This window comes from Scophthalmus maximus, chromosome 19 (genome assembly GCF_022379125.1).
Source record: "Scophthalmus maximus strain ysfricsl-2021 chromosome 19, ASM2237912v1, whole genome shotgun sequence".
Taxonomy (NCBI): Eukaryota; Metazoa; Chordata; class Actinopteri; order Pleuronectiformes; family Scophthalmidae; genus Scophthalmus; species Scophthalmus maximus.
Window position 1 is genome coordinate 11,060,852 of NC_061533.1, and position 26,568 is coordinate 11,087,419.

The 26,568-nt window shown below is 43.6% G+C and overlaps 1 protein-coding gene across 4 annotated transcripts; it reads left to right on the forward strand.

Moving 5' to 3' along the window:
• Positions 1-2,389: 2,389 nt before the first annotated feature.
• Positions 2,390-26,562, forward strand: LOC118314225 (transducin-like enhancer protein 1). 4 transcript variants are annotated; one of them, XM_035640504.2, is made up of 20 exons: positions 2,390-3,227; positions 3,707-3,807; positions 4,840-4,903; positions 5,447-5,491; positions 9,597-9,659; positions 9,783-9,887; positions 13,811-14,024; positions 14,420-14,436; positions 17,570-17,683; positions 17,884-17,937; positions 18,165-18,314; positions 19,127-19,265; positions 19,514-19,713; positions 21,302-21,372; positions 21,553-21,802; positions 22,003-22,250; positions 22,634-22,781; positions 22,915-23,065; positions 23,350-23,426; positions 24,443-26,562. In XM_035640504.2, exons 1-20 carry the CDS (start codon positions 3,204-3,206, stop codon positions 24,548-24,550), a joined length of 2,343 nt encoding a protein of 780 aa, XP_035496397.1. In that variant the 5' UTR covers positions 2,390-3,203; the 3' UTR covers positions 24,551-26,562. The 4 variants fall into 4 exon arrangements, with proteins under 4 accessions (XP_035496397.1, XP_035496399.1, XP_035496398.1 ...); XM_035640506.2 differs by having other exon boundaries at positions 9,783-9,857; XM_035640505.2 differs by having other exon boundaries at positions 3,719-3,807.
• Positions 26,563-26,568: the final 6 nt, after the last annotated feature.

The window sequence follows — 26,568 nt, forward strand, 5'->3', positions numbered from 1 at the left end:
GTTGATGTGTAGGAAATATGACTAAATTAACAACTAGGTCATACTGCACAGCATAGATAATTCATATTAGCACATCTGTGAATACAGCAAAAAAATTAAACATTGTGACTGGCTTATATCACAGGAATATCTGATTGGGCAACAGAGGGGGGGAGGTCATGACAAGTGTTAACCAAGACAGAGAAAGATGAAATGGGATCAAACACACACACACACACACACACACACACACACACACACACACACACACACACACACACACACACACACACACACACACACACACACACACACACACACACACACACACACACACACAGTGGTTCCATGTGCACACCACTGTGACTAACATTACCACCCACTGAATGGCACCTGTGTCTGTGAGTGTTTGTGAGACCTTGGAAAAAGGTCATGGCTGGTCACAGTCAGAAGTCTCTCATATGGACTGGATCAGCCGGTGCAGAGGTCAGAGGTCACAGGGTCAGGGGTTGAGATCTCTATGGTACTCGCAGGTCAGCGTGGGGCGGAGGGGCTTCCCATGTGAAGTGAGCAGCGCTTAGACGGGATAAGTGGAGCACAGAAAAAGGCCAGATTTACGACCCAATTTCAACCACGTTGCCGATCATGACATGTTCACTATATCACATCTGTTGTCGGTGGCTCACTTGGTATCTCATCAGATAATTAGGTGGTCAGATTCGTAAGGTCCCACCCTGAAATACATGACCCAAGTCCAGGATTGCTCAATTGTCATTATTCTGACTGTATCAGTGAAGACTTGAGTAGTTGTAGGGAATCAAACAAGAGATTATCAAATGAAGACATCTCTTATTTGATCTCAAGTTGCATTATTCATGATTAATAATAGTGGCATGGTATGTGCTCTTGAAGTTTGGGGCTTCCCAACAGATCTAATGCCCCAAGACCATGAAAAACAAACATACAGTCACTATCTGCTTTGGCTGTTTTATGGCAAACTTTGTGGCAAATTGTGCATGATTTGTTAAGGACTCGTTCGTCTCATTTTATGTCAATCATTTGCTGAGAGACTTTTCCATTTTGTTCAGCTTTACGCTTCTTGTTGTATGGTCTGGATGACAATAAAAAAATTACTCTTCACTTAAAAAAAAGAAGATAATAACCGAAACAAAACAAAACGAGGGCATTGTATGGTTTACTGCCATCTGGTTTGTGGTTGACTACACTCTTAATTTCTGGTTCATGGACATGCAATAAGAACAGCCTCATGCTTTCTCTAGTTATTTACCTGTGTATTTCTACCTTTAACTACAATATAATCATCAATATTGTTTTTTATTTATGTCCATTTGACTTTTACATATTTGTGCTTTTTATTTTTTCTAAAGATATGTCAGCGCCCAGCTTCAAATGTGTTGCAAGCAAATAGAGCTGTGAGACCAACCTTTTTTTGGGGTCCATTTTGCTTCTTCTTCTGCCTGCGTAGTTTTGCTCAATTTTAGCAGATTGAATTATTGTATTACAGCTCCTCTCCTTTGTTCTAAGTGCACTGTTGTCCTGTTTGGGATCCAGGTGTTTCTTCCTGTTTTTGTTTGCTTGGAGAACAGCATATGATTCTATGAACTTTAATACAATGAACTAGGATTCACCATTTTTGTTAGTTAATTTTCACACTAAGACTAATAAATGTGACATAAAAATGAAATCAGAGGTTTTGGGATTGTCACTAAACCCCTCTGCCTGTGGAAACAGGAGGCAAACTGATTTATCTCTGTGGTTCACCATATGGACCGTATGTAAAAACTGCTATAAATTGCTCGAACGGGTCATGAACACAGCCAATAGTGTGCAACAAATGAGCAGCATAATTAGTTTTCCTTTTTTTTTCTTTTAAGAGAAGTGGAGGACAAAGTGAGTTCAAGTCCTGCTAAATACATTTGCACACGGCATATTATTACATACAGAGCAGAGGAAGAGAGAGATTTGAGTTGATTTGCTCTGACACTTGTGAGGAAGGTTCACAGCAGCTACCAAGAAAGACAGTATTTGTGTTCCCGTGTGTGTGTGTGTGTGTGTGTGTGTCTGTGTGTGTGTGTGTCTCTGTGTGTGTGTGCACGCGCGCATCCTCAACCCTGCCGGGCCCACGTTACTTTGATTGACAGGTGAGACTTGCCTGGGCCCACCGCACTGCCCGCCCCTTGCGCGCCTCCAGAATGGGTAGCTCCCTGCGACGCGCCGATTGGCCAGAATCCGCGTAGCTCAACCGGGTCGACAGACTTGCAGAGCGGCCATTGGCCAGCTTCGTACTCCACATCGCGGGTCCCCACGTGGAGCGGCGGCTCTGATTGGTCGGCGGCCGTTTTGTGGGCCGGCCCAGCGTGTCAGTTAGCAGGGGAGCGTGAAACCGCGTGAGAAAGTTGCCATTGAGGTAACGCGGAGCTGGACGGCGGACTGTTGTCGCCGCGGCGGGAGTTGTTGTTATCGAACCCGACATCATATTTACTTCTTTTTCCGGGACGCAGGTTTGCCTCCGGACTCCGCGGGGGAAGTAAACATTTCCGTTTTTTTTTCTTGTTGACTGCTCAACCGCCAACGAGCGTCCGCGGCGAGTCAAGTGGGAACTCTCCACTGCAATTAACTTGACTGGATTTAGTTTCCGATGCTCCCGGCGGACAGACGACGGTCGGCGGCGGTCTGCTGACGGGCCGCCGGCTTCACTTTGCTCCTCGTCGCTGTTTGTTTGCTCGACTTCTCTCCGCACTCGGAATACACCGGGAGTCGTCTCCGGAGGACCGCCGGAGTGACCGAGGCGGCTCCAGGCTTCTGCGCGTCTCACCTGGCTCGTAACCAGACGGGCCGCGGAGAGGTTGGGTGGCGCGGGGCTGCAGCCGCCTCCGGCTAATGAGCCGTTTCCAGTGTTTTTCCGGTTGATTTACGGCCGCGCCGCCGCCGCTGGAGCGGAGGACGGAGCGCGACAGCGGGGGGACGAGGAGCGGGGATTCCCGTTAAACGACCCGTGAGCCGGGACGGAGCGGAGGGGAGGTCGGTTTCATTCGCAATTAACTACAGCTGGTCATAATAATAATAATAATAATAACCATAAGACGGGCGGATGGATTCATCTCCGTGACCGGGAGCGCCCCCACCTCCTCCCCGTGCCCCCGACGGATCCCTCGAAACGTGGTCGTCAGCAGGACGCCGGTTGTGTCCTCCCGGAGATAACGATGTTCCCCCAGGGGCGGCACCCGGTAAGACTCCTTCCCTTCCTGCTCCACCGGCAGTTACCTGGCTGTGACCGGGCCGATAACACCGCCTCTTTGTCTCTCACCCGGCCCTCTTCTTGTTCCACTTGGAACAGCCTCCGGGCAGAGTACACGATTATATCAAGCTCTCTCTTGTTCTCCTTCTTGTTAATTGGGTTGTGCACCTGCACTGAGTGGGATTGATAATATTGTTTGTTCAATAACAGCTAATAGTTAAAAGTTTACATTACATGCCAGCCTGGAAAAGAATCAAATGCATATATTGTAGACCACATAATGAGGCACTATGATGTTCATAATCCTCTCTCTCTCTCTCTCTCTCTCTCTCTCTCTCTCTCTCTGTCTCTCTGTGTGTCTGTGTCTGTCTGTGTGTGTGTGTGTGTGTGTGTGTGTGTGTGTGTGTGTGTGTGTGTGTGTGTGTGTGTGTGTGTGTGTGTGTGTGTGTGTGTGTGTGTGTGTGTCAGACGCCCCACCAGGCTCCAGGCCAGCCCTTCAAGTTCACCATCCCGGAGTCACTGGACCGCATCAAGGAGGAGTTCCAGTTCCTTCAGGCGCAGTACCACAGGTGGATAGTGCAAACACACACATTCTCATGGCAGGCTGCTCCGTCGTCATGGTGCCGGCGTGCCGGCCAATCTTCTCGTTGTCATCTTCAAAGACTAAACCTCACCCTAAACCACAGTCATCTCCCTTAACATAATGAACAAAACCCCAACTCTGTCCTCAAACTAACCCGTGAACCTGGATTAGGTTCATATACACACACACACACACACAAAAGTGTGCACACACGCAGCAGTGTTAGTGCTTACGCTGCGGTAGGTCTAAGTCTGGGTGATGGGTGAGAGCCAGAGGGTGGCGTGTGGGCTCAGGCTTTCATAAATCACTCCTTATTTTCCCCCTCCTGTGTGCATGTGTGGTTGTGGGTCGTGTGCAGTTGTGTTATTCTTTGCTTTGTGTGTATGTGCTTTTACTTATTTGTGTTGTCAGGGCGGTTTGGCCACAACAGGTAAAAGCTGCTGACCGACAACCAGACTGCTTAGTTTTTAAATTCACATCATGATTCACACAAACACACACACACACACACACACACACACACACACACACACACACACACACACACAAAGCGGTTTAAAGCAAACACCGCACAGCTGACATGGTTTTCATAATTACACAGGATCGGTCTTCTCCATTTAACGTTTATTCTCCCGAGGAGCTGCTAGTATTTGCGATTGTGGGTGCTTTAATCAGTGAGCAACAAAACCAAGAGGGATCAGAGGAGACTTATAACCTGTCCACCAAGTCTTGTTGGTGTGTTGTTCTGTCTATTGTAGGAAAACAGCGGGAGGACTAACGCATTACTTATTCATCATCCTAACTGTATCTCTTTAGTTTGACTACATTCATTTAGACAAAAGAGACACAATCGCAGATCTATTTATGTCCACACTAATTCATGCTGATAGATCATAAATGAAACAAAAAAGCTATCCACACGGACTGGGAAACTGAGGTGCTGGTTTATACTGATGAACATTTGCTTAACTTGAGATAATTCTCGTAAAAAGTTCACGGTGAATTGTTGTTTTTCCAGTCTCAAGCTGGAGTGTGAGAAGCTGGCCAGTGAAAAGACGGAGATGCAGAGACACTATGTCATGGTGAGTTTCTTGCACATCACATGCTGCAGTTTGTTCTGCTGAATTGTCATTGAGGGAGATTTTTTAGAACTATCATATTTCCAAAGACGAAGTGAAAAATCGAAATACTATATTAGTATGTGAATGAAAGAAAGAGGCATAAAGTAAAGAAAAACAAACACACTGCACACTGTCCTGCCAGTGACACACGCTTTTTGTGCAGTTTCATTGCTTAGAGATGCAAATGAAGACGATTAAAGTGTGAGATTAAGCTGTTTCAACTTTGCAGTTGTCAGTGGTACACGTGTGCACGCTTACCGTCGACTAAACCATTAAAATTGCCACAGGCACCAGAAAAAATAGTTGTATAAACCAATTAATAGTATTTTACTGACGTACATCGTCGTAAACAAATCTCACGGAGCGCCCCAGCACTTGGCATGGATACAGAGGCTCTACATTTGTCTGTTCTCTCTGAAGCAGATGAGAATGACACAAAATTATCAGTAAAACTCTCCTTAGTTGTTTTAAGCTTTTTAACCCTCTGACTCTCTGTCTTCTCAGTACTATGAGATGTCTTATGGCCTCAACATCGAAATGCACAAACAGGTATGGTTGCTCATCTGTGCCTCTGCATCTTCCTGTTTGTCTCTCTTCCCTCTCTCTTTCCCTCCCTCTCTCTCTCTCTCTCACAGCAAGGTTTCTGATGTATTTGGTATGTGTGCCTGTTGACATGTCCTTGTGTGTGCACAAATGTATCTGTGTGTATGTACCGTACCCCATTTTTTGTGTGCGTGCGTGCGTGCGTGTGTGTGTGTATTTATTTGTGATCGATGGGGCTCTGTCTCCATTTCCCCAGTTAGGGCCGGCCAGCTGAGTCCAGAGGCAGGATGAATGGCTCTGTAGATTGATTGGTGCTGTCTAGGAGAGCGACCTGCTTTATTACATTAGAGGGGCAGGGCTGGGGAGGGCAGAGGAATCGATCACTGTGAAGCCGGCAGAGAAGAGACCGTGGAGCTTCCCCCTTTTAGGAGCTCGGAGGGAAAAAGGCACCAACACATACTTTAGTAAGGCAGGCGCACGAGTGTGGAAACACAGAAGAGTGTGATAAGGACACATACTCTTGTAATTTACACAAATACGAAAAGGAAAAGACAATTTTGAACAACCATGAAAAATGTTTGAAAACTCTCACGGACTGGTAAATTCGCTCCTACACATGGTAATGTACACATAACTCAAAAGGTCAGATATGCTTATGTATGAGTAAATGTGCAGATACTTATAAAGGCAAATATAATCGGATGGTTAAGTACAGTATGTAGACACATGGACGAGGAGGAAAATCTCACACTCTTACGCACACAGACACACTTTTCCCCACAGGAGTGGTCTAAGGCTCAGAGCATTTACCAGTAATTACCACAACTATCGACCAGTCAGACCAGAGGAAATTGGAGGTGGATTGGCCTGGCTGCTTCACTGAAGAGTGGGGATGCGTCTCTGACTCTTTCACACTCCCTTCCCTTAGGTATTTTTCCTCATGTTCTCCTTCTCCTCTTGTGTAGTCACCCCCTTTCATACCCCAAGTTCTCACCCTTTCTTTCTACCCTTTCTCACTCTCCATTTACAATCATGGGATCTCTTCTTTCTTGCGCTACACCCCCCCACCCCCAACCCCCTTGTGTCTTTTTTTTTTCTTGGCTCCTCTTTCATTTTATGTCCATGCAGAGCTACTGTTCTTTCATTATGAGGGAGCTGCATCTCTTTCCTATTGTCCACACACACACACACACACACACACACACACACACACACACACACACACAAACACTTACGCACTAAAGCTCCAGGGGAGGTCATTAGCTTGGGGCTGCAGTTGTCAGAGCAACAAGCTTCTTTGTGCGGGGGGTACAGGGGATACAGACTAACAACCTACCTCCTGCTGCTGTAAGTATGGGTGTGTGTGTGTGTGTGTGTGTGTGCGCACGCGCGTTTGAAGTAGTGTAGTGTAACAGTAATGCTCCAATTATATGTGTGATAGGAAGCCTGTTGTCTGTTAGCACATTGTGTTACTGCAAATTCTAGCCATATCCTCAACTTCTGTGTAGGTGCTCACTCAAAAGAAATTCTCCTATGTTTCTTTCAGAACTTGGCTAGTTTCCTATAAATGTGGTTATCTTTATTTTATTTCCTTCAGATGTCCTTGACTCGCGATCTGTAATGGTGCCTCGCAGCCTCGTTTGTTTAATCCTTGTTAGTTTTGTCAATTAGCTTAGTTAGATTAGCTCAGCTGACCTGATAGTAGTTAGTCAGACTATTCTCAGACAGCCCTAATCAGTGAGCCTTTATACAGGACTAATTGTAGGCTCAGGATTCTGAGAATGGATGTTCAAGTATAGACTGCGTGAAACAGCTCTTCGTTTAGAGCTTTCTAGGCTCGGTATAACTTGCACATTCTGAGATTGAGTTCAGTATGCAGATGTCGGCAGCTTGGTCAGGGTGCAGGTTTCTAAAGGGCAGAAAGAAGAACGGTGTTGAGGTATGTTATGCTGATGTATTGTACAAAGGCTAAAGTTATGGGTACATCAGGTTTACATATGTGCAGATACTACTGAGCTCTAGACCAAACACAATGGCGTAACATAGTACAAACGCCGCACAAACTGGTAAGCCAGAGCAGTTGAATACATACATTTTCTCTTCAAATCAAGCACTGTAAAAAAAACTGTACAATTGTCATTTAATATTGATTTGCCGTTAGTCACAGTGTACCGAGATGTGTAAATTAGCATTTTAAGGCTTTCACGTTACAAGTCACACATGCAGTTACAGATTGTAAACAAAACTAAAACTGCTCTGACGGCTTATAACTCCTTTTAATAATTCTTTTTAATTGTGGAGTCAATTATTCATAGTGTTTAGTATTCTTAAGGTGAAGCTATTCCATATTTACTTATCTCTATTTGGTACTTTTACATTGCATATTCAGTTAACCACCTTATTTAGATTTTTCTGGGTAGTGTCCTGTGTAACTTGAATCCTTCCAAGTATTTTCTTTTTTAGGTTTTGGTTGTTCTCCAAGTTATATTTCAGGTGAAGCAGTTACTTGATTAGTTTAGGACTTCTTTTGAATTGGCTATAACTTTATTTTTGTTTATCCAGGTGTCCAAGTGCATAATTGGCTGAACTGTATCAGGGTCAGTTGATAGTGTCTTTGGAAAAACAAAACCATTGTTGTGAGGACATCTTGGCCGGGCCTCACAACTTCAAAGTTAGAGAATTAAGACTTGATTTCAGGGTTATAGTTATAATTCAATTTAGATTTAGTTGTGATGGTTAGGGTTAGGGAATGCATTGTGTCAACGGGTGTCTTCACAACTATAGATAGACAAACATCTAAGAAGGGGATGTTCACAATGTCAGCTTGTCAGGAATTATCAAACCCATTGGCAATGTCTGTCGGTCCAAACTGAAATATTTTTGCAACTACTGAACAGTGAGAAGAAATGTTGTACAACCATTTATGGTCTCCAGGCGAATTTAAGCCCTCCTGACTTTACGTCTTATAAGGTTTACATTTGTAGTTTTGAGTGAAATATCTTGACAATTATTGGGTAGATTGTCATGAACGTTGATCCTTTGACTTCTCATCTACCATCACCATCAGATCAACATATTCATTTGTCAGATACTTTGTTTTTTGACCCCATCATCTTCTGTTGCTGTTGTATTAAGCTCACAGCAACACTGTGCCTTAATCTCTCGGAATGAGGAAGTATTATTGTAAGAACGGGGGAATTTGTCATTGTAACCAGTTATTTCTTCAGCAGGTGACGTCATAGTTGGGTCAGTTTGATCCCCACAGATTGTTGCATTGTGCTGTGACACAGCTCGATGACTGTGCGTTGGTCTTGTTCACTGAGTTTTAAATAGTTGCCATATGCCCAGGTGTCATTAGTTTTCATCCCATGATGATGAAAATCTCCTATTTTTTCCTAGGTTTTTCATTTAACAAAAATATATACTCCTTTTTTAAAGCCTTCACATCCAGCACAAATCTATTTATGTGGAATGTGTGTGTCAGATGAGCCAATACTATGTTTCATGGCTCCTCCAATTCCCTCTCTGCCCTGGCCTTCTTTGTATCAATATGATTGGATGATATGTAACACGAGTTGCCTTATCTGATTTAATGCCACCATGGGGGTATCTGCTTTCAGCCAATTGTAGCCACCTCCGGGGGTTTGGGGGGCAGGCGGATGTCTTGGCATGGATACTGGATGAGAGTAAATGAAATTAGTAGCTGATGAGATTATGTTGAAGTGCTGATGGGAAGAGGGACAAGAGCACAGAGAGAGAGAGAGCAAAAGAAGTACAACTGAGCGAAAGAGGGAAGCTTGAGCTCACACTGTTAAGTATAAAGGGAAATCTCGTTGTACTGTGTGTGTGTCTGTTAGTGATGCTAACAGTGGCACACAGCTGTGTGCAAAGAGAAGTGGAGAGTGTCGTCATGATTTCATAGATTGGTATGGTAGGCATATGTGTTTGTTAGTTTGCTGTGGTGATGGCAGTTTTCAGTGTGTGTGTGTGTGTGTGTGCGCGCGCTTGTATGACTTTATTGGTGTCACTGCACAGCTGTCTTTTCTAAATGAATGTAATTATGTTATAAAAATTAAGTCTCTTTATGTCTCTGTGTCTGTTCCTTCACCAGACTGAGATTGCCAAGAGACTTAACACCATCTGTGCACAAGTCATCCCCTTCCTCTCACAGGAGGTAAGTGTGTGTGACTTTGAGCTGCAGACAGTTTTTTCATGCCGTTAATGCGCACACTCAATAATAATAGGCCTTTTACTCTCAGTTTTCAACCTTGTTGTGCGTGTCTTGTGTGTTTTGCAGCATCAGCAGCAGGTGGTCCAAGCTGTGGAGCGGGCCAAACAGGTGACCATGGCAGAGCTCAATGCTGTCATCGGGGTACGTGGACTGCCTGGTCTTCCACCTACAGTGTGTATTCCTCTACTTCATCTTATACTTATATTGACTGTCTCTATATGTCTGTTTATTTGATAAGAAATACATTTCCTTCTCAACGCATTAAAAGACAGATATGGGCAAACTTTGATCTGTGATTTGTTTAAGTTTAACCTGTCACATGCGTGTTTCCTGCCACATATGGATGGCATGACAGTCAGAGTGTTGAGTTTTGCAAGTCACTATTTGTAGACTTACTCTGCTGTTGTTTGGCTGCAGCCCCCAAATCACTAAATCTGCCTCTGCTCTCTGAAACTAAGAATTTCTGAAAGGCATTTCGAATTGAATTTATGATCGCACCCTTAGCAATCAGCTGGCTGAGGGTTACTTTGAATCATTAACCCATATCTGTTCATTTATAATTACATGTGGGCTCCAGGCTGCTAGCATAGATATCTGTGCATTTCTCTGCTCGCATGTGTTGAATTTTCGTTAGATCTTTCGACAGATTGCTTGTGTTTCCTTCCTTTCATGTAAAAGACTTGTACTTGTTGCAACGAGCATTGTCAACATCGACTCTTGTGAAGCCTGTGTGTGTGTGTGTGTGTGTGTGTGTGTGTGTGTGTGTGTGTGTGTGTGTGTGTGTGTGTGTGTGTGTGTGTGTGTGTGTGTGTGTGTGTGTGTGTGTGTGTGTGTGTGTGTGTGTGTGTGTGTGTGTGTGTGTGTGTGTGCGTGCGTGCGTGCGTGCGTGCGTGCGTGCGTGCGTGCGTGCGTGCGTGCGCGCTGCAGTGAGTGAAAGAAATTACCCCCCTCTCAGAATCTCTGAAAGGGAGATCGCTCCTCTTTTCACTTTTATGTTGCAATAATAAACAGTATATATATCTATTCCTAAATTCAGAATTTTTTATAATATGGTCTTTAATGATTTAACTCTAATAAGGGAGAATAGGGGAATCACCCTTAAACCTTTGCAGTGGTACTTGTGTTATAAATGACACACCTGCACAAACACTGATTATACATTTAGGGCATAAAGTTTGAAATACAAAAATATAGTTTAGAATACAGTGTCAGTCATTTAATCTCTTGATCACCAAACTAATCTCTAGGTGATGAGCCAAGGGCAGAGTTCACTGACATGTATTTTGGGGATTGTAAGCCGTATGCAAAAGTTGTTAGGAGAAGAAATAAAATGAAACCCAATGACAGTTTCTCTATGGACTAATGGTCTAGAAATAAGAATTGATTTTGATTGAGGGATCAATTGATTGGTAGATGTGACCCATGTATAGAGAAGAAAGGCTATGACTCGATGAGAATTGTTTATAGAAAAAAATCGTCTACGTAATGAAGGATGGGACAGTTATCTAAATGAGAAGAAGTTACGCTGTTGTTGGTGACTTTTTGAATGGGATTGGAGAATGGTTGAGAATACTCAGCCTGATAGTTGCTAAGAGGGAGGCTGGGGGTTGAGGGGAGGGAGGGTCTTCTTAGCTTTAGCTTAGCAAAGAGTTGCACTGGATTTGGAGGGTAGTTCGGTTAGATGTGAGGCGGGCTTGTTAGTTGGTCTGGACTTAAAGAGGGGGGTCTCTGTTTGTGTGTGATGGGGTGAGGTGGATTTGGCAGTTGCTGTTTCAGTCTTAATTGCAGGATTTCAGTGTTTGTAAAAAGGGTTGGGGGGGTCACAGCATTGCCCTTACATTACCCTCTTCCCCTCTGCTCCCGTCTCCCACGCCAGCCTGTCAGTCACCACGTTTGTGAGTTAAATGAGTGTAATGAAGCATGTTGCCCCTACCTCCACACACACACACACACACACACACACACACACACACACACACACACACACACACACACACACACACACACACACACACACACACACACACACACACACACACACACACACACACACACACACAGGAGCTCACATGCTAACATCCCATGACAAACCAGACTCTCCTTGCATCGACCAATGCTTCCCCTCCATTTACTCCCATCAGGGGTCCTGTTTGTGTATCTGTGTGTGCTTAAGTGTGTTTTTGAATCTGTTTGTGTGTGTGTGTAGCAGAGCGTGCATTTGTGTTATTCTTAAAAACACAGTCAGGGTTAGGATTGTGTGTGTGTGTGTGTGTGTGTGTGTGTGTGTGTGTGTGTGTGTGTGTGTGTGTGTGTGTGTGTGTGTGTGTGTGTGTGTGTGTGTGTGTGTGTGTGTGTGTGTGTGTGTGTGTGTGTGTGTGTGTGTGTGTGTGTGTGTGTGTGTTCCTATTTAATCTAGACTGTGTGTGCATGTATGTGTGATCAAGTGTGATTGGTGGGTGTGTTTATGTTTGATTGTTTGGCAGACAATCCAACTCGGGAAATTGTGTGTGTGCGCGTGCGTGTGCGTGCGTGCGTGCGCGTGCGTGTGCGTGCGTGTGTGTGTGCGCGCGTGTGTGTGTGCGTGTGGGGTGGCAGGCAGGCAGGCAGGCATGGGGGCTGAAGCTAAAAGACTATTTTGTTGTGCGTCTTTCATTCATGGGGGCAGGACACAGAGCGAAGGATGGATAGAGAGGAAAAGAGAAGGCAGGGGCTCAGGAGAGGGGGAGTGGGTTAGTCAATTAGGTGAGATAAAAGTCGGTTTGACCTTCAGCACTCCTTCCACCCCTGCTGAGTTGCCTCCTCTGCCCCTCCTTCTTCTCTCCTCTCCCTCCTTCCTCCTCCCCTCCCTACGGCGAATCAGTGAGCTTGGATTCCCGCGGCTACTGTCTGAGGAGGCAATAATGATGTTTTGGAACACAAAGGCATTTCACGCTCAGACGAGCGCCTGATTTGGTGTGAAAGAGAGAGCAGGGCTGCCAGCCAAACTCTCTCTCTCTCTCTCTCTCTCACCCTCTTCACTCCTTCTCTCCTCCCCTCTCTCCTTAACCGCTTCACTCTCTTACAAGACGTGACAGTGCAGGCAGCAGCTGGGGCTTTCGGCTCTCTCCCCCCACTTCTGTCATTCCTTCTTTTCTTCCCCCCTCTTCTCCAACCACATCCTCGGGCTGTGGGCTGTGATCCCAGCTGTCAGTATTGTTCAGTGTTTGACCTCAGAGGGAGGGAGGGTGTGTGTGAGGCGGTGTGTAGGTGGGGGGAGAGGATGTGTTCGCTGCCTTGTAGACTGCAGCAGCTTGTTGAGGTGGTGTAAACCCAGTCACTGAAGAAACTGTCCCATCTGTTGAAGACTCATCTCTTCTGATTAGGTTAGAGTGCTAATGATTTTTTCTTTACCTATTGGTGGTTCAGTTTCATTCACTGACACTTGAGTTTTTTGGAGTCAGGTGTCGCGTTTAAGGCAGCTAGAAGGTCGGAAATTGCTGTCGACGGCACTCTTTAATGACCGTGATGCTCATGCATTAGTGCAATATGCACAGAAAAACAGAAGTTGCCTGAGCATGTACGTGTAGTACTTGATCACACTGTCAGCAAGAACGGTCCATTGACAATTACGTAGAGAGGGTTATAATAGCAGGATTAAATCCCCCATTACAATTATGATTGGACAATTGAAAGTTCAGTGGTGCAAAAACCACAGGCACTGTTCTAAAATGAAAACTGTCATGGGGTTAGACGAGTCATCCTTATTGTCACAAGCGGGCAAGATAACAGTGAGTGATCACATCTATCCTGTAATCAAACACGCCTCTCTTGATGGGAGTGGTCTCTTCCAGGATGACAATTCCCTTATGACTATGAATATGAAAATGATGAATTAGGTTAGCAGAACAATCCAAATAAAACAAACATACGTGTGTACTCCAAGGCGAGTGATAATTCACCAATTATTCTGTGTTTGCAGAACATTTCCAACTGACATCGAGACGACTCAGCAGTGTGCTACAACATCCTTGCATGTCCATATATCTTTATTTTCAGTTTAACTGACCACCTTTTTCTCTCTTTCTGTTTTTCCTCTCTCTATTTCTTGAAAGCAGCAGCATCTATCCCATAACCATGGCGGTGCCCCTGTGCCCATGACCCCTCACCCTGCTGGTCTCCACCCCTCTCAGCTGGGTGGCTCTGCTGGCCTTCTGGCTCTATCAGGAGCCCTTGGTGGTATTCCTCCCCATCTGATGGGGAAAGACGGTGATAAAAAGCCCCACCTGTCCGGAGCAGACTCTCACTCTGGAGGACCTGACCACCTGAGAGGTGAAAACACACGCATGCACGCACGCACACACGCACGCACGCACGCACCAGCAAAGAAATGCCACTTCAAATAGACCGGGGCAATTGTTATTGTCTTACTTGTCTTATCCTGAAGTTTTTGCATGAAATGACCATGTTATTCTAACTTGCACTTTGTATTTCTGAGAGATGCTTAGTTTGATTGTTTGACATCCCAATGGTTACCAAAATTGTTGGAGCTGCTTGAAAGGGTTTTTACTTTCTGAAGATTGGGTTCTTTTTTGGTAAATATAATGAAGTGTACAAACCCACACATTTCTAATTTATCCTCCTTCCTTTCTCATTTTTCTGTTTTCTTCCCTGCTGAACACCCTACCCTGTGACCTCAACCACATGTATGTTCCCAATGGCAATAGAGCGAGAGCCCGGAACCGTAAGTACTTCCTTTTCTTGTGGCAACGTTGACTGTCCTGACAAACCACTCGGTTTACTTGCTCGCATTTCTTCAAGCGATCATTTGCTTTGGGGGAATTTGACTTTGTGCTTAGATGCAGTTTGCTGCAGTTTACTGAAGCTCAGCAGTGTGAGATCAGTCTGTCTTCACTCCGTTGATGGATATCAGAGGGATCATTAAATGCCACTCAGAGTTCAGGGACTAACAAATTTAAACTACTCAAAGAAAACTACCTTCAACCCCTTAAGACCTAAAGCGCCCTCAAAAAAAGCTTTCTATAAACTGAGCATTTTCTGAAACCAACCTGCTAAAATTGAGGGATTTCTGAAAAACTTGACATTCCCTCAAACCTTTAGTTCTCCGCCTCTAAATCAGATAGACACATGAAATATAAACTGTTTGTGACCATCAGCATATGGCTTTCAAATGTAAATCATCACATTTGCCTGCAGCCATGTTGAAGTACGTGTCTGAATCTTTTAAGTTGTTTCTCATTGTTTTCATCCAAATAATTAACTGCTGTACTCACTTGTCAGCCGTTGTGTGAACTTCAATCCCCCCAAAAAAAGGTGAATTCAAGCTTAACGCAATGCATTTTGTCGGTCACTTGGCTTGAAATTGATACCATGAAAAAATACGTCGCGGACAGTCACAGGGAGATGTGAGCATATGTTGCATTCGGTCTTAATGAGTTAGGTGCAAGTTATAATGTTACTGTTTTTTGCTTAGGAAATGATCCCCCCTGGTAGTGTTGGAAAAACGATCAAAGGGAAAAAGAAAGAAAGCCTCTTAAATCCATGCAATGATACAGTCAAGGTCGTCTTGGGCCAACCTTTTACTACTCATGCGAAGTAGCATTTTGTGAACAGTACTGTATCTAGAAAGGGACATTTGTTAGAGTGATGCTCATCACAACATCTCAGCTTTAGTTTTCTACCACTGTATCACACTCACATATCATTAAGCATTAAATGTGTATTTTTGACTGTAAGTTTCAAAGTTTGTGTGTGTGTGTGTGTGTGTGTGTGTGTGTGTGTGTGTGTGTGTGTGTGTGTGTGTGTGTGTGTGTGTGTGTGTGTGTGTGTGTGTGTGTGTGTGTGTGTGTGTGTGTGGGTGGGTGGGTGGGTGGGTGGGTGGGTGGGTGGGGGTGTGTGTGTGTGTGGGTGGGTGGGTGGGGGTGTGTGTGTGTCTCTGTGTGTGTGTCTCTGTGTGTGTGTGTGTGTCTCTGTGTGTGTGTGGTGTTTAGTGGGATCTCTTAGGCAAAACGTTGGCCTGTCTCTTTAGTCCTGCCCTAGATCTGCACTGAACTGTTAGGTTTCCTTTCTTCTCCAAATGAGCTTTTTAGCGTGGTCACACACACACACACACACACACACACACACACACACACACACACACACACACACACACACACACACACACACACACACACACACACACACACACATACATATGCACACGCACACTCCTCCAGCCTAGCCTGCATTGTTGTGCCTATTTAACACCTCAGTGAGCAGATTACCCCCCTCTACCCCCCTCCCCCTGGCCCTGATCTCGCGCTTAAAGACTCTCATTGTGTTTAATATCACCACCACTGAGAGGGGAGGGCTTGGGAAAGGGTGGGGGTGAGGGTGCAGCAGTCATATGACACTGAGCTTCTGTGTGTGTGTGTGTGTGTGTGTGTGTGTGTGTGTGTGTGTGTGTGTGTGTGTGTGTGTGTGTGTGTGTGTGTGTGTGTGTGTGTGTGTGTGTGTGTGTGTGTGTGTGTGTGTGTGTGTGTGTGTGTGTGTGTGTGTGTGTGTGTGAGAAAGACTATGCGAACAGGGGAGGCATGGAGGGGGGAAATTGCTTATGTTTTGCGGGTCAGTGCTCCTGTGCTCAGCTCACTAAAACCTTTCAGTAAAAGAAGAGGCGGGAGGAAGGGAGGAAGAGGGGAGGGCGTGAAGGAAGGGGCCATTGGCAGAATACAGATTTTCACCCCCCCCACACTCCTCTCTTTCCCTCTCTCATCTCTTGTTGCCCTTTCTTCTCCTCCACACTCTCACACCCTCTTCTCATCCTCTCTGTCCTCTAATCTCATCCCCTCCCTTTCCCCGTCTTTTTCTCACCCCCCTCCCATGCTCCTCCTCTCTTAGCTATTCCTCCTTCATTTACCCTTTCCCCCTCAAAGCCCACTCCCATGGTAGATGTGTGCACGCGCATGTGTGTTTGTGTATGTTGTATGCACATTTCATTGACAGGCTGAGACTATAATGGACTCAACATGAAGCTTTAATCCATTAACAATAGGATCCGTTGGTCATGAGGCCAGAGGGGGGATGTGTGTGTGTGTGTGTGTGTGTGTGTGTGTGTGTGTGTGTGTGTGTGTGTGTGTGTGTGTGTGTGTGTGTGTGTGTGTGTGTGTGTGTGTGTGTGTGTGTGTGTGTGTGTGTGTGTGTGTGTGTGTGTGTGTGTGTGTGTGTGTGTGTGTGTGTGTGTGTGTGTGTTGTGTGTGTTGTGTGTGTGTGTGATGCAAGTAATACACACACAGTCTGTTACACACTTGATCATACACACAGGCTTTCACAGTCAATTACACACACACACACACACACACACACACACACACACACACACACACACACACACACACACACACACACACACACACACACTGCAGCCAGTACAGCTTGTCAGAGCCAGGAGAGGGAGCACTGATAGATTTTGAGAGCCACTTAATGTAATCATCAACTTCAGTGGTGTTGGTGTGTGTGTGGCTGTGACTGGCTTCGGTCAAGTGAGAAAAGAGGTTGCTGTTTAAGTGTTAGTGCTACTTAATGTAGCGTCTGTGAACTATTAACCTATTTGCGAGTAGGATTCTGTTTTTCTAACCTGCTCTACACATAGCTAAATAGCTTTTATAATTAGTGGTAGATGGATTAGACAGTCTTATGAGCTCATGGGGACTAAACACACAACAAACCTCAACTGTAAAGGACAATTTCTTTCTCAGCTCTACAAATCCTTTTTCTTGTTTTTTTTCCTCTTTGTCCTCCGTCTCTCTTCCCTCTGTTCTCCTGTTCCACTTGCGTTCTCTCATTCTACTCCACCTCCTCACTGCTTTCTTCTGCAGAGTAACTCAATGCTGCCAGAAAGTCTCAGGAACTCAGATAAGCGACGCAACGGACCTGATTTTTCAAATGACACCAAGAAACGCAAGGTGGATGACAAGGACTCCAGCCACTATGTAAGAGATGGTTCTGCTTTCTGTGTGTGTCGTTGTATGCAAATGTGCAGCATGCATTTTCGGTGTTTGTTCAGATGTCTCATAGACACACATTGGATGTAAAGAATGATTAACTTCTCAATATTTCACTTGTTTTTCTATCTAATTAAAGGAGGTTGAGAGTATGTGGTGGTGAACTAACTGACGGTCTGTGTTTGCAGGACAGCGATGGGGAGAAAAGTGATGATAATTTAGTGGTGGATGTTTCAAATGAGGTAAGAATGTTGTGATGTTTTTATTATTTGTTAATGGTTGTCATGATTGTTTTTCTTGTGGGTTGGATGAATGAACTAAATTCTGTTGGGGATGTCACTCTTTGAATTAACTACGATATATATATATATATATATATATATATGTATGTCTGTGTGATATATTCAGTCTTCCGTGTTCTATCCGGGAAAATACAACATCGCTTTGTGAATCCTTATCTCTCCAACAGGATCCAGCCTCCCCTCGTGGCACTCCCCTCCCCTCACCTAGAGAAAATGGCCTGGATAAAGCACGTCTTCTCAAGAAAGACCCCTGTAGTCCAGCCTCTACTGCATCATCAGCTAGCTCCTCCTCCCTCAAGTCCAAAGAGATGGCAATGGTAGGGATGAATGAGACTAAAAACGTTTCAGTTGTTTAAATATACTGTTGGATAAACGAGGTGGATTGATGATGAAGACAGACATGTATGTTACTGTAGGGATGCACCGATCCAACGTTTTCAGTCCCAAAGCTAATACTTGGGATTTGTGTATTGGCCGTTATCAAGTACTGAACCGATACCAGTGATTAATGAATTAATTGGCTATAAATCTTTCTCCCTTCATGCTATTTCAAGATGAGATTTATTTTTGTAGATTACTTTATTCATTTCTTAGGTTTATTGGCGCATGACAATTAAACTACAACCGAAGCATGCTGGAGCGTAGACTTCCTGACTGAGTTTACGAGCGATATTAAAATTCAGTAAGAATTAAGTTCATAATCAAGGCTAATGCTGGGGTCCGACTAAAAGTTTTAGATTAGGCGATCATAGTCATTCATTTTTTTGCTGTGGCAACACGATGCTCCGCGAAAAATCACTGTGCCGTCCTTTATGACTTATGGCTTATACTAACCTAGATTGTTCCTATTGTCACTGACCCATTTATTTAAGTCTGTATTGAATTGGTGCATCCTTAGTAGAGCTCCACCAATGTATTGGTTGACTGATTTTATCTGCTGATATTAGCCTATTGAGATATATCTGTATCTGCATATATGATGTCTGATCTATGCCCATGAAAGCTTTTTTAATTGGTGAAAAAGACGGTTGGGGTAATTTAGAAAAGGTGAAAATACACAAATACATTAATCTCAAACAAAGAGAAAAGATGCTCTTTACCTAATTTAGTGTTTCTCTCCATGTGGCAGCGAGATAAGGCAGGTACACCGGGGCTTAAGTCAAGTACACCCACGCCTAGAGGCGACTCCACCCCTGGTCCGAGCACCACACCTGGGATCCGGCCCAGTCTGTCCAAACCCCCCTCCATGGAGATACCACATCCACCCAGTAAGTCCAGCATGAGCACTTGTAATTGAATGATATGATCGGTTGTGTTATTTTAATGTGCACAACTTTCCTCTGGAAAAAACGTGTTTACAGGCAGAGCTCCCCAGAGTCTGCTAGATAGGAAAGATAAATCTCATTTGCAGTAATGATGGATTCAGTCAGAGATCTGTAAGCTTATCAAGACTTGTATTCATAGATATTTAAGGGATGTTGAACCTAAATGCTCTTCCCCTGCATCTACTCCTCAGCTGCGGGATTGCGGACACCTCTTGCAGTACCAGGCCCGTACCCCGGTGCATTTGGTATGTTGCCTCATGCAGCAGGGATGAATGGGGAGCTGGCGGGTGCGGCCGGTGCTGCGGCCTATGCTGCTGGACTGCACAACATGTCACCTCAGATGAGCGCCGCTGCTGCGGCCGCTGTGGCTGCATATGGCCGTTCACCTATGGTGAGTAGAAAAGGATGTTTTAAGTTTTGGTAAAGGGACATTTTATATCTGTGGGCAAAAAAAATATCAAATCAACTTTTAGTATTACAAATTTTTCATTATAGAAAGTTTCAAGTACACTTGAACTTTTTCATATCTCACTGTTTACATTATTGTCACAGTGGAGAAATTAAGTACATATATAGCACATTCATGTATATATATATAAGCACAACAGTTTTCATTACCTAAATATTCCCCTCTTTCAAGACAATATAAAGTAGATTCTCCTTTGATAGGAATCCCAGTCTTTACTCTGTGTAGAGTCCCTTTTTATCCCTCTCCCTTTTCTCATGAAAGTTCTCAAGCTCTTTGAAGTTATGTGATAACTGTGAGTGAAGCGAACAGAGTGAATTTTCAAGTCACATCTTCAACTTTTGCTGCCTTCATGTGAGTTTGTTTCAGCTGTGACTTCCTCTTTGCTCGTTCTCCCTGAAGCGCCGGGGCAACAGTTGTATGCACAGCGCTCGCAACTCAGCCGTGACACCCTATAACCTTCTCCATGCAGATGTACAGCCAAACTATGTTCTTTCCATTTTTATGACCTTGCGCTACTTTAAGGAAACATTCAGTGTGTTGGAGATGTTGTTGTATCCTTCAGCAGACTTGATTAATATGTAGTCTTTATAATGTCGCTGTTGGGGGCGAAGTGAATTAACAGTTTTACCTTCGAGTAATGTAGATTGAAATCACCTCTCATGCCTTGATTCAACACAGATGATCCCCATCCAGTTTCAGGAAGCTCTGAAATCAACAGGCTGCCACAGTGAATTCTTTATAGAGTCAATAATATTTTAGTAATTTGTCATATTTTACTCATTTTAGATTTATTTCAGAATTATTACCTTAATATTTGTCTTTGATGTTAAGTCTTTTTTCTGTTGATCAGTGTAATTACATCCACAATAATTCAGTTCTGTTTTGTTAGTTAATAGTTGTAAATACTTTTCATTAACATTGTATTTTACATTGCAAAGTGTGGAAAGTGTCAACAGTAATTTCTCTTGTGTGTGATATAATGTATGTCGTGGATAGGCTGATGTGCATTGCATCGAGTCGCCCCATCACTCTTGGCTCTATTTGCATAGTGTTCATTACACTGTTTAAATAGGTTTAGTCGATTCACAGCTGTGTCTGTGTCTGGGCAACACTTGATGGACACAGATGGAAGCAGGTGTGTGTGTGTGTGTGTGTGTGTGTGTGTGTGTGTGTGTGTGTGTGTGTGTGTGTGTGTGTGTGTGTGTGTGTGTGTGTGTGTGTGTGTGTGTGTGTGTGTGTGTGTGTGTGTGTGTGTGTGTGTGTGTGTGTGTGTGTGTGTGTGTGTGTGTGTGTGCGCGCGCGCGCGTGCGTGCGTGTCAGTTCTATCTCTGTGTGTTTGCTGACTCTTAAACTTGTCATTCAGATTCTGCATGTGCTCAAGAGTGTCTGTTTGCTTTGTGCTCACAAGTGTTTGTGCTCTGTTCCACAGGTTAGTATTGACCTGTGTGCATTTTGCCGATGGGCATGTGTTTGCACTGTGATCATAAAATGTCTGTGTTCTCTCCTCAAGGTTGGTTTTGATCCTCATTCTCATATGCGAGGAATTCCTCCCAGTCTGACAGGAATCCCTGGCGGAAAACCGTAAGTGTGTTTGCCGCTTCTTGTATGTTTGAGGAATGATTGTCCACATTGTCCTGTGAAACAACTGAAATATATACTACAAAAAAACTTTTTCCTTCTACTTTCCACTTCTCTTCATTCTTCCACTTCCTTCTTCATCGTTTTAATGCTCAACCTACTCTCCTTCTTTGTTACCATCAGTGCCTACTCTTTTCACGTGGCTGCTGACGGACAGATGCAGCCGGTGCCATTTCCCCCGGATGCTCTGGTAGGCCCAGGGATCCCTCGCCATGCCCGTCAAATCAACACACTGAACCACGGAGAGGTGGTGTGTGCCGTTACCATCAGTAATCCCACCAGACACGTTTACACAGGAGGCAAGGGTTGTGTCAAGGTCTGGGACATTAGTCACCCAGGAAACAAGAGCCCCGTGTCACAACTCGACTGTCTGGTGAGTGAGCTGTCAAAGTGCAAATATTTAGTATTATTATTCAGTTGTATGCCAAGGTTTCTGCAAATTTCAATTACTGAAAATACATTTTATATACTGATTTAAGATATCATTTAGCATGTATCTATTAAAATATAGTATCTAGTGAGTGTGTATTGGCAAGACATTAAATGTATTTTTTTGTGCGCCCACCACATCAGAACAGAGACAACTACATCCGCTCCTGTCGCCTGCTCCCTGACGGTCGAACGCTGATAGTTGGGGGTGAGGCGAGCACTCTGTCAATCTGGGATTTGGCCACGCCCACTCCCAGGATCAAGGCAGAGTTAACATCATCAGCACCAGCCTGCTACGCTCTGGCCATCAGCCCTGACTCCAAGGTCTGCTTCTCCTGCTGCAGTGACGGCAACATCGCAGTCTGGGATTTACACAACCAGACTCTCGTCAGGTAAGAGAGACCCTGTGTGCTCACTCTGATTATAGACATCGAAAGTTTGCTTGTTTTCAATGTTGTTATTTGCAGAAGATATAATACAACTGAATGTGTGGTGCAGTTGAATTTGAAGCATCTACAATCATTGCCTGTGTTGTCTAACCACCTGTCAACCTACCTGATTTAAAAGGCCGAGCTGTTTTAACCTTTATGATGACAAGTTGTAGCACCGAGAGGCAGAATATTGAGCGTGTGGCTGCAGATGAGAAATACTGTATGCTCTTCACATTTGGTTGTCAGTGATGCATACCAAGTGCCGAGGCATCCTGATTCCTAGTGTCTTTGTTTGAACATTTCTCTCTTTATTTAACTAGAATGTATGTGTGTGTATCCTGCAGGCAGTTCCAGGGCCACACAGACGGAGCCAGCTGTATTGACATCTCAAACGACGGCACCAAGCTGTGGACCGGAGGCCTCGATAACACTGTCCGCTCCTGGGATCTGAGAGAGGGACGGCAGCTGCAGCAGCATGATTTCACATCACAGGTGCACACTCATGTCGGCAAATAGGGTTTCATCAACGAACCCCTTGTGTTCATAGTGAAATCAATGTTAGAATTTGATTTTGGCTGATAGCTGAAATATAACTCAAGTAATATTTCCCCTCTGTTCTGTCCAGATCTTCTCTCTTGGCTACTGTCCGACAGGAGAGTGGCTCGCTGTGGGAATGGAGAGCAGCAATGTTGAGGTCCTTCATGTCACCAAGCCTGACAAATACCAGCTTCATCTCCACGAGAGCTGCGTGCTCTCCCTGCAGTTTGCCTACTGTGGTAAGAAACTGGCTGTCTTGAGCTCATTCTGCCTTCTTTCATCTTTACACTCATTTTGTCATCTATCCTAAAACCTTTCCCTTTACAATGTGATATTAAAATGTGCTGTAAATTCTTAAGGTGTAGTTGTACCTCACCTGTGTTTTCTCTCTAGAAAGTACAGTATAGAGGTAACAAGGCTACGAAGGCCATTTCACGGTTTAACCATATCTCGTTGACGATGTCCTCCTTTACCTTTTACCAAGAGATTGCTTATTGTTTGTTTGTGTGTTTTCTCTATCCAGGTAAATGGTTTGTGAGCACAGGAAAGGATAACCTACTGAATGCATGGAGGACCCCCTATGGAGCCAGCATATTCCAGGTTGGAACAACAAATCTATACATTCATAATATAAAAATTAACATGGATATTAAGGAACATCGTGTCGCTCTAATCGTTCATAAGTCGATTTGCTTGGAATGTGTCGTACTGTTTACACTCATCCCCATGGCAAATGCAGGCTGAAAAATAGACTCTATCAAAAGGCCAAAAATCTGATCATTAAAAATGTAGGAATTCCTTTAGACCTAATAAAATGTTGCTCTGCACCAATGTTGGGTCATCGTCTCCGTAGTGCTCGTCTTTTTATTTTTATAACCATGAAAAAAACATTTTCTTTCTGTCTACGATCTCCTCAGCGGGGCACCTACACACATCAACCAGCTGTGTTTGTCAGAGTGTGTGTGCATGTTGTCGTTGCAATTGTCATTTATATGCAAATAATATTTAATATTTATTGAATACTAATGCTGCAAATAATAATTTAATACATTAATGGTTAAGCAAAGCAACTATCTTGACATTGGGTTATTGGTGATCGCTCTGACCATCTCAAGACTATTGTCCATTGGCACAACCCTTATCTGAATAATAAGATTCAAGTTGTATGCCCGAGCTGCTCTACAGTGCATCTGCAAGTTGTAAGCAGTTTGTTAATTGCATATATAGACCTATAAAATTAAACAATGTAGATTTCGATTAATTATACTGTTGAATTGGTGTAAGCAACCTTTTGTAGATAAATAATACAAGAAAAAACAACAACAACAACCTTTCTCTAATGTTAACTCACCGTTTTTGAGACGCATGAAAGTTGCAGAGTATATTACGTCTGCTGTTAGAACATGCAGTGATACAATATTGCCTTCAGTGTGGAAACACCCTGGCCTCATGTGGTGCATCAGCATGTCTGTGACAACATTATCTAACATGATTGCTTCTGTATCTCATTAACCAACCAGCAATATTGATTGGAGTGAGAGCACCAGACATAATTATGTTTTCTCAGAACGTAAGTTTTGAATTTTCCTATTCTGTATCTCTTTCTTTCTCCTCAGTCTAAAGAATCATCCTCGGTGCTAAGCTGTGACATATCTGTGGACGACAAGTACATTGTCACTGGCTCAGGGGACAAGAAGGCCACTGTGTACGAGGTCATCTACTAAAATTATGAAAAGAAATCTGTACTTTTTCCTACAAACACCGATGTGTTTCTAGAAATTTTAACGTGGAATCAGAAATCGCAGTGACCATGATGATCACATTCTTTTTGCCGCTACATCTGCTGAGGAGACACAAGAGGAGAGGAGCATTTTACTCGCACACGTGTTGTGCCTGTACGCATGACTCCATCAGCTGGGAGCTATCAACTGGAGAAGCTGGATGTTAATGGAAAGAGAGGAACTATTTGGATGTTCTTATCTCTGCTGCTTTTTCGCTTTGGACTGCACTGGGAATCAGTTACAGGGACCAATGAGTGAGCGGGAGTACATCGTGTCGACTGGGACCGTCTCTTCTGGAAAACACTGTACTAAACATCAGATATTAAATCACTCGGTTCAGTGTGATGACCGGGGGCAGAGACACGAGCATAGACTCTCCAGAGGGTTGAATACGTAGAGCAGAATGTGGACAGAAACAGACAGAGAAGGAGAAGCAACAGCAGCAACACAGATGGATGAACATTTTATGGACAGTGAATGAAGAACACGTTGGTTTGCATTTTGTTCGTGACAGATGATGCTCTCAGCCTGTTTGTCTCTCGGCTTTGACTCTTCGACCTTAAAACGTCCGCTCGCTGTGCTGATTACGCCCACACTGTCTGAAAAGTATCTCTTCTGTCTTAACAGTAAGTCCAAATTCTCACTAACTGCACTGTAGTGGAAACTGTCCACCTACACACTCAATACACACAGTACTAAGAAAATACCCCTGACAGAACTTTTTGAATATACTGAGAGTCTTGTTAACTTCATGCTACTGTGAATTTCTGTGATGGGTTGAGAATTTAAAGTCAGTTGTTATATGGAGATAAGATTATTTTACCAAACAAAACAAACTTCCAAAACAAGACAATATACTACAATGTTATTAGAAAAGGCTTAACTGGTTGTTCTGAAAAAGGGTGGCCTGTTTTCCTCTTTTTTTTTTTTTCCTCCTCCTTTCGTTGTGATCCTAATTAAAGGCCAATTAAGGGAAACTTGAAAGTAAAAAGTTTCATAGATTTAATGAATTTTCAAACACAATTGGTTCTTCTTTCTTGGTAAATATGTTTCAACAGTTTAGTTCACTACTTAAAGTCTAAAGTCTCCAATACTGATGGAACTGATGCGATAAGGCTAAGAAACAAAATGGACACAGAAACATTCACTGTACTGAACTAATATGTCAGAGACCCAGTATTGATTATTGGTCAGCTGGATATTATTTCAGATTGACAGGTTCCTTTCTTTGTGGTCTCTTTTACAATACGTTCACTGGCTGAGGTCATTATAATTAACATGAATGCTCTCGAATTGATTTGTTTCCCTTGATTTGAAATTGGTTATTGTCTTACTGTTGTAAATTCACCCTGACCCTGCCTTTATCACTCTTTGAAACACGTGATGTCTTACTGTATGGATGGTTATTCATGCTTTCTCAACAGGGACCAACTAAATGTGATTTAATCTTCCTGTTTCTTTGAATCCCAATGTGATCAAGTAAAAAATCCTCTCTACTACATTCACTTAACAAATACCATATTTGCCATATACTGCCACTTGTTGTTGAACTGGGACATTTGCTAAAAAAAAATTCTTCCCACAAAGACGCTTTTAAGAATACAAGCAGGATTAAATTATTTGTCAACACCATCTCATAGAAAGACGGTATCGCAGGTACAGTTATATTTCAGCTTCAGGAAGAAACCAATGTCAGCCATTTTAGACTCATTAATTTCCCGACTTTGTGCTTAGTTGTTTTTGTTTTTTTTCCTATTTTTTCAGTTGAATGTTTTTAAAAATGTATATATATGTTGTTTTTTTTCTTACAGGACACACTTTAGAAATAACAAACTTTTTGTACGTCTTTTACATGGAAAAGAAACGTCTAATCAGGAGGAATATTAAATGGATTTAATGCTAGCTAATCTATAATGATTGAAATGTCTAGACAATAAATGTTTTTTTGTAACTGGGGTGGT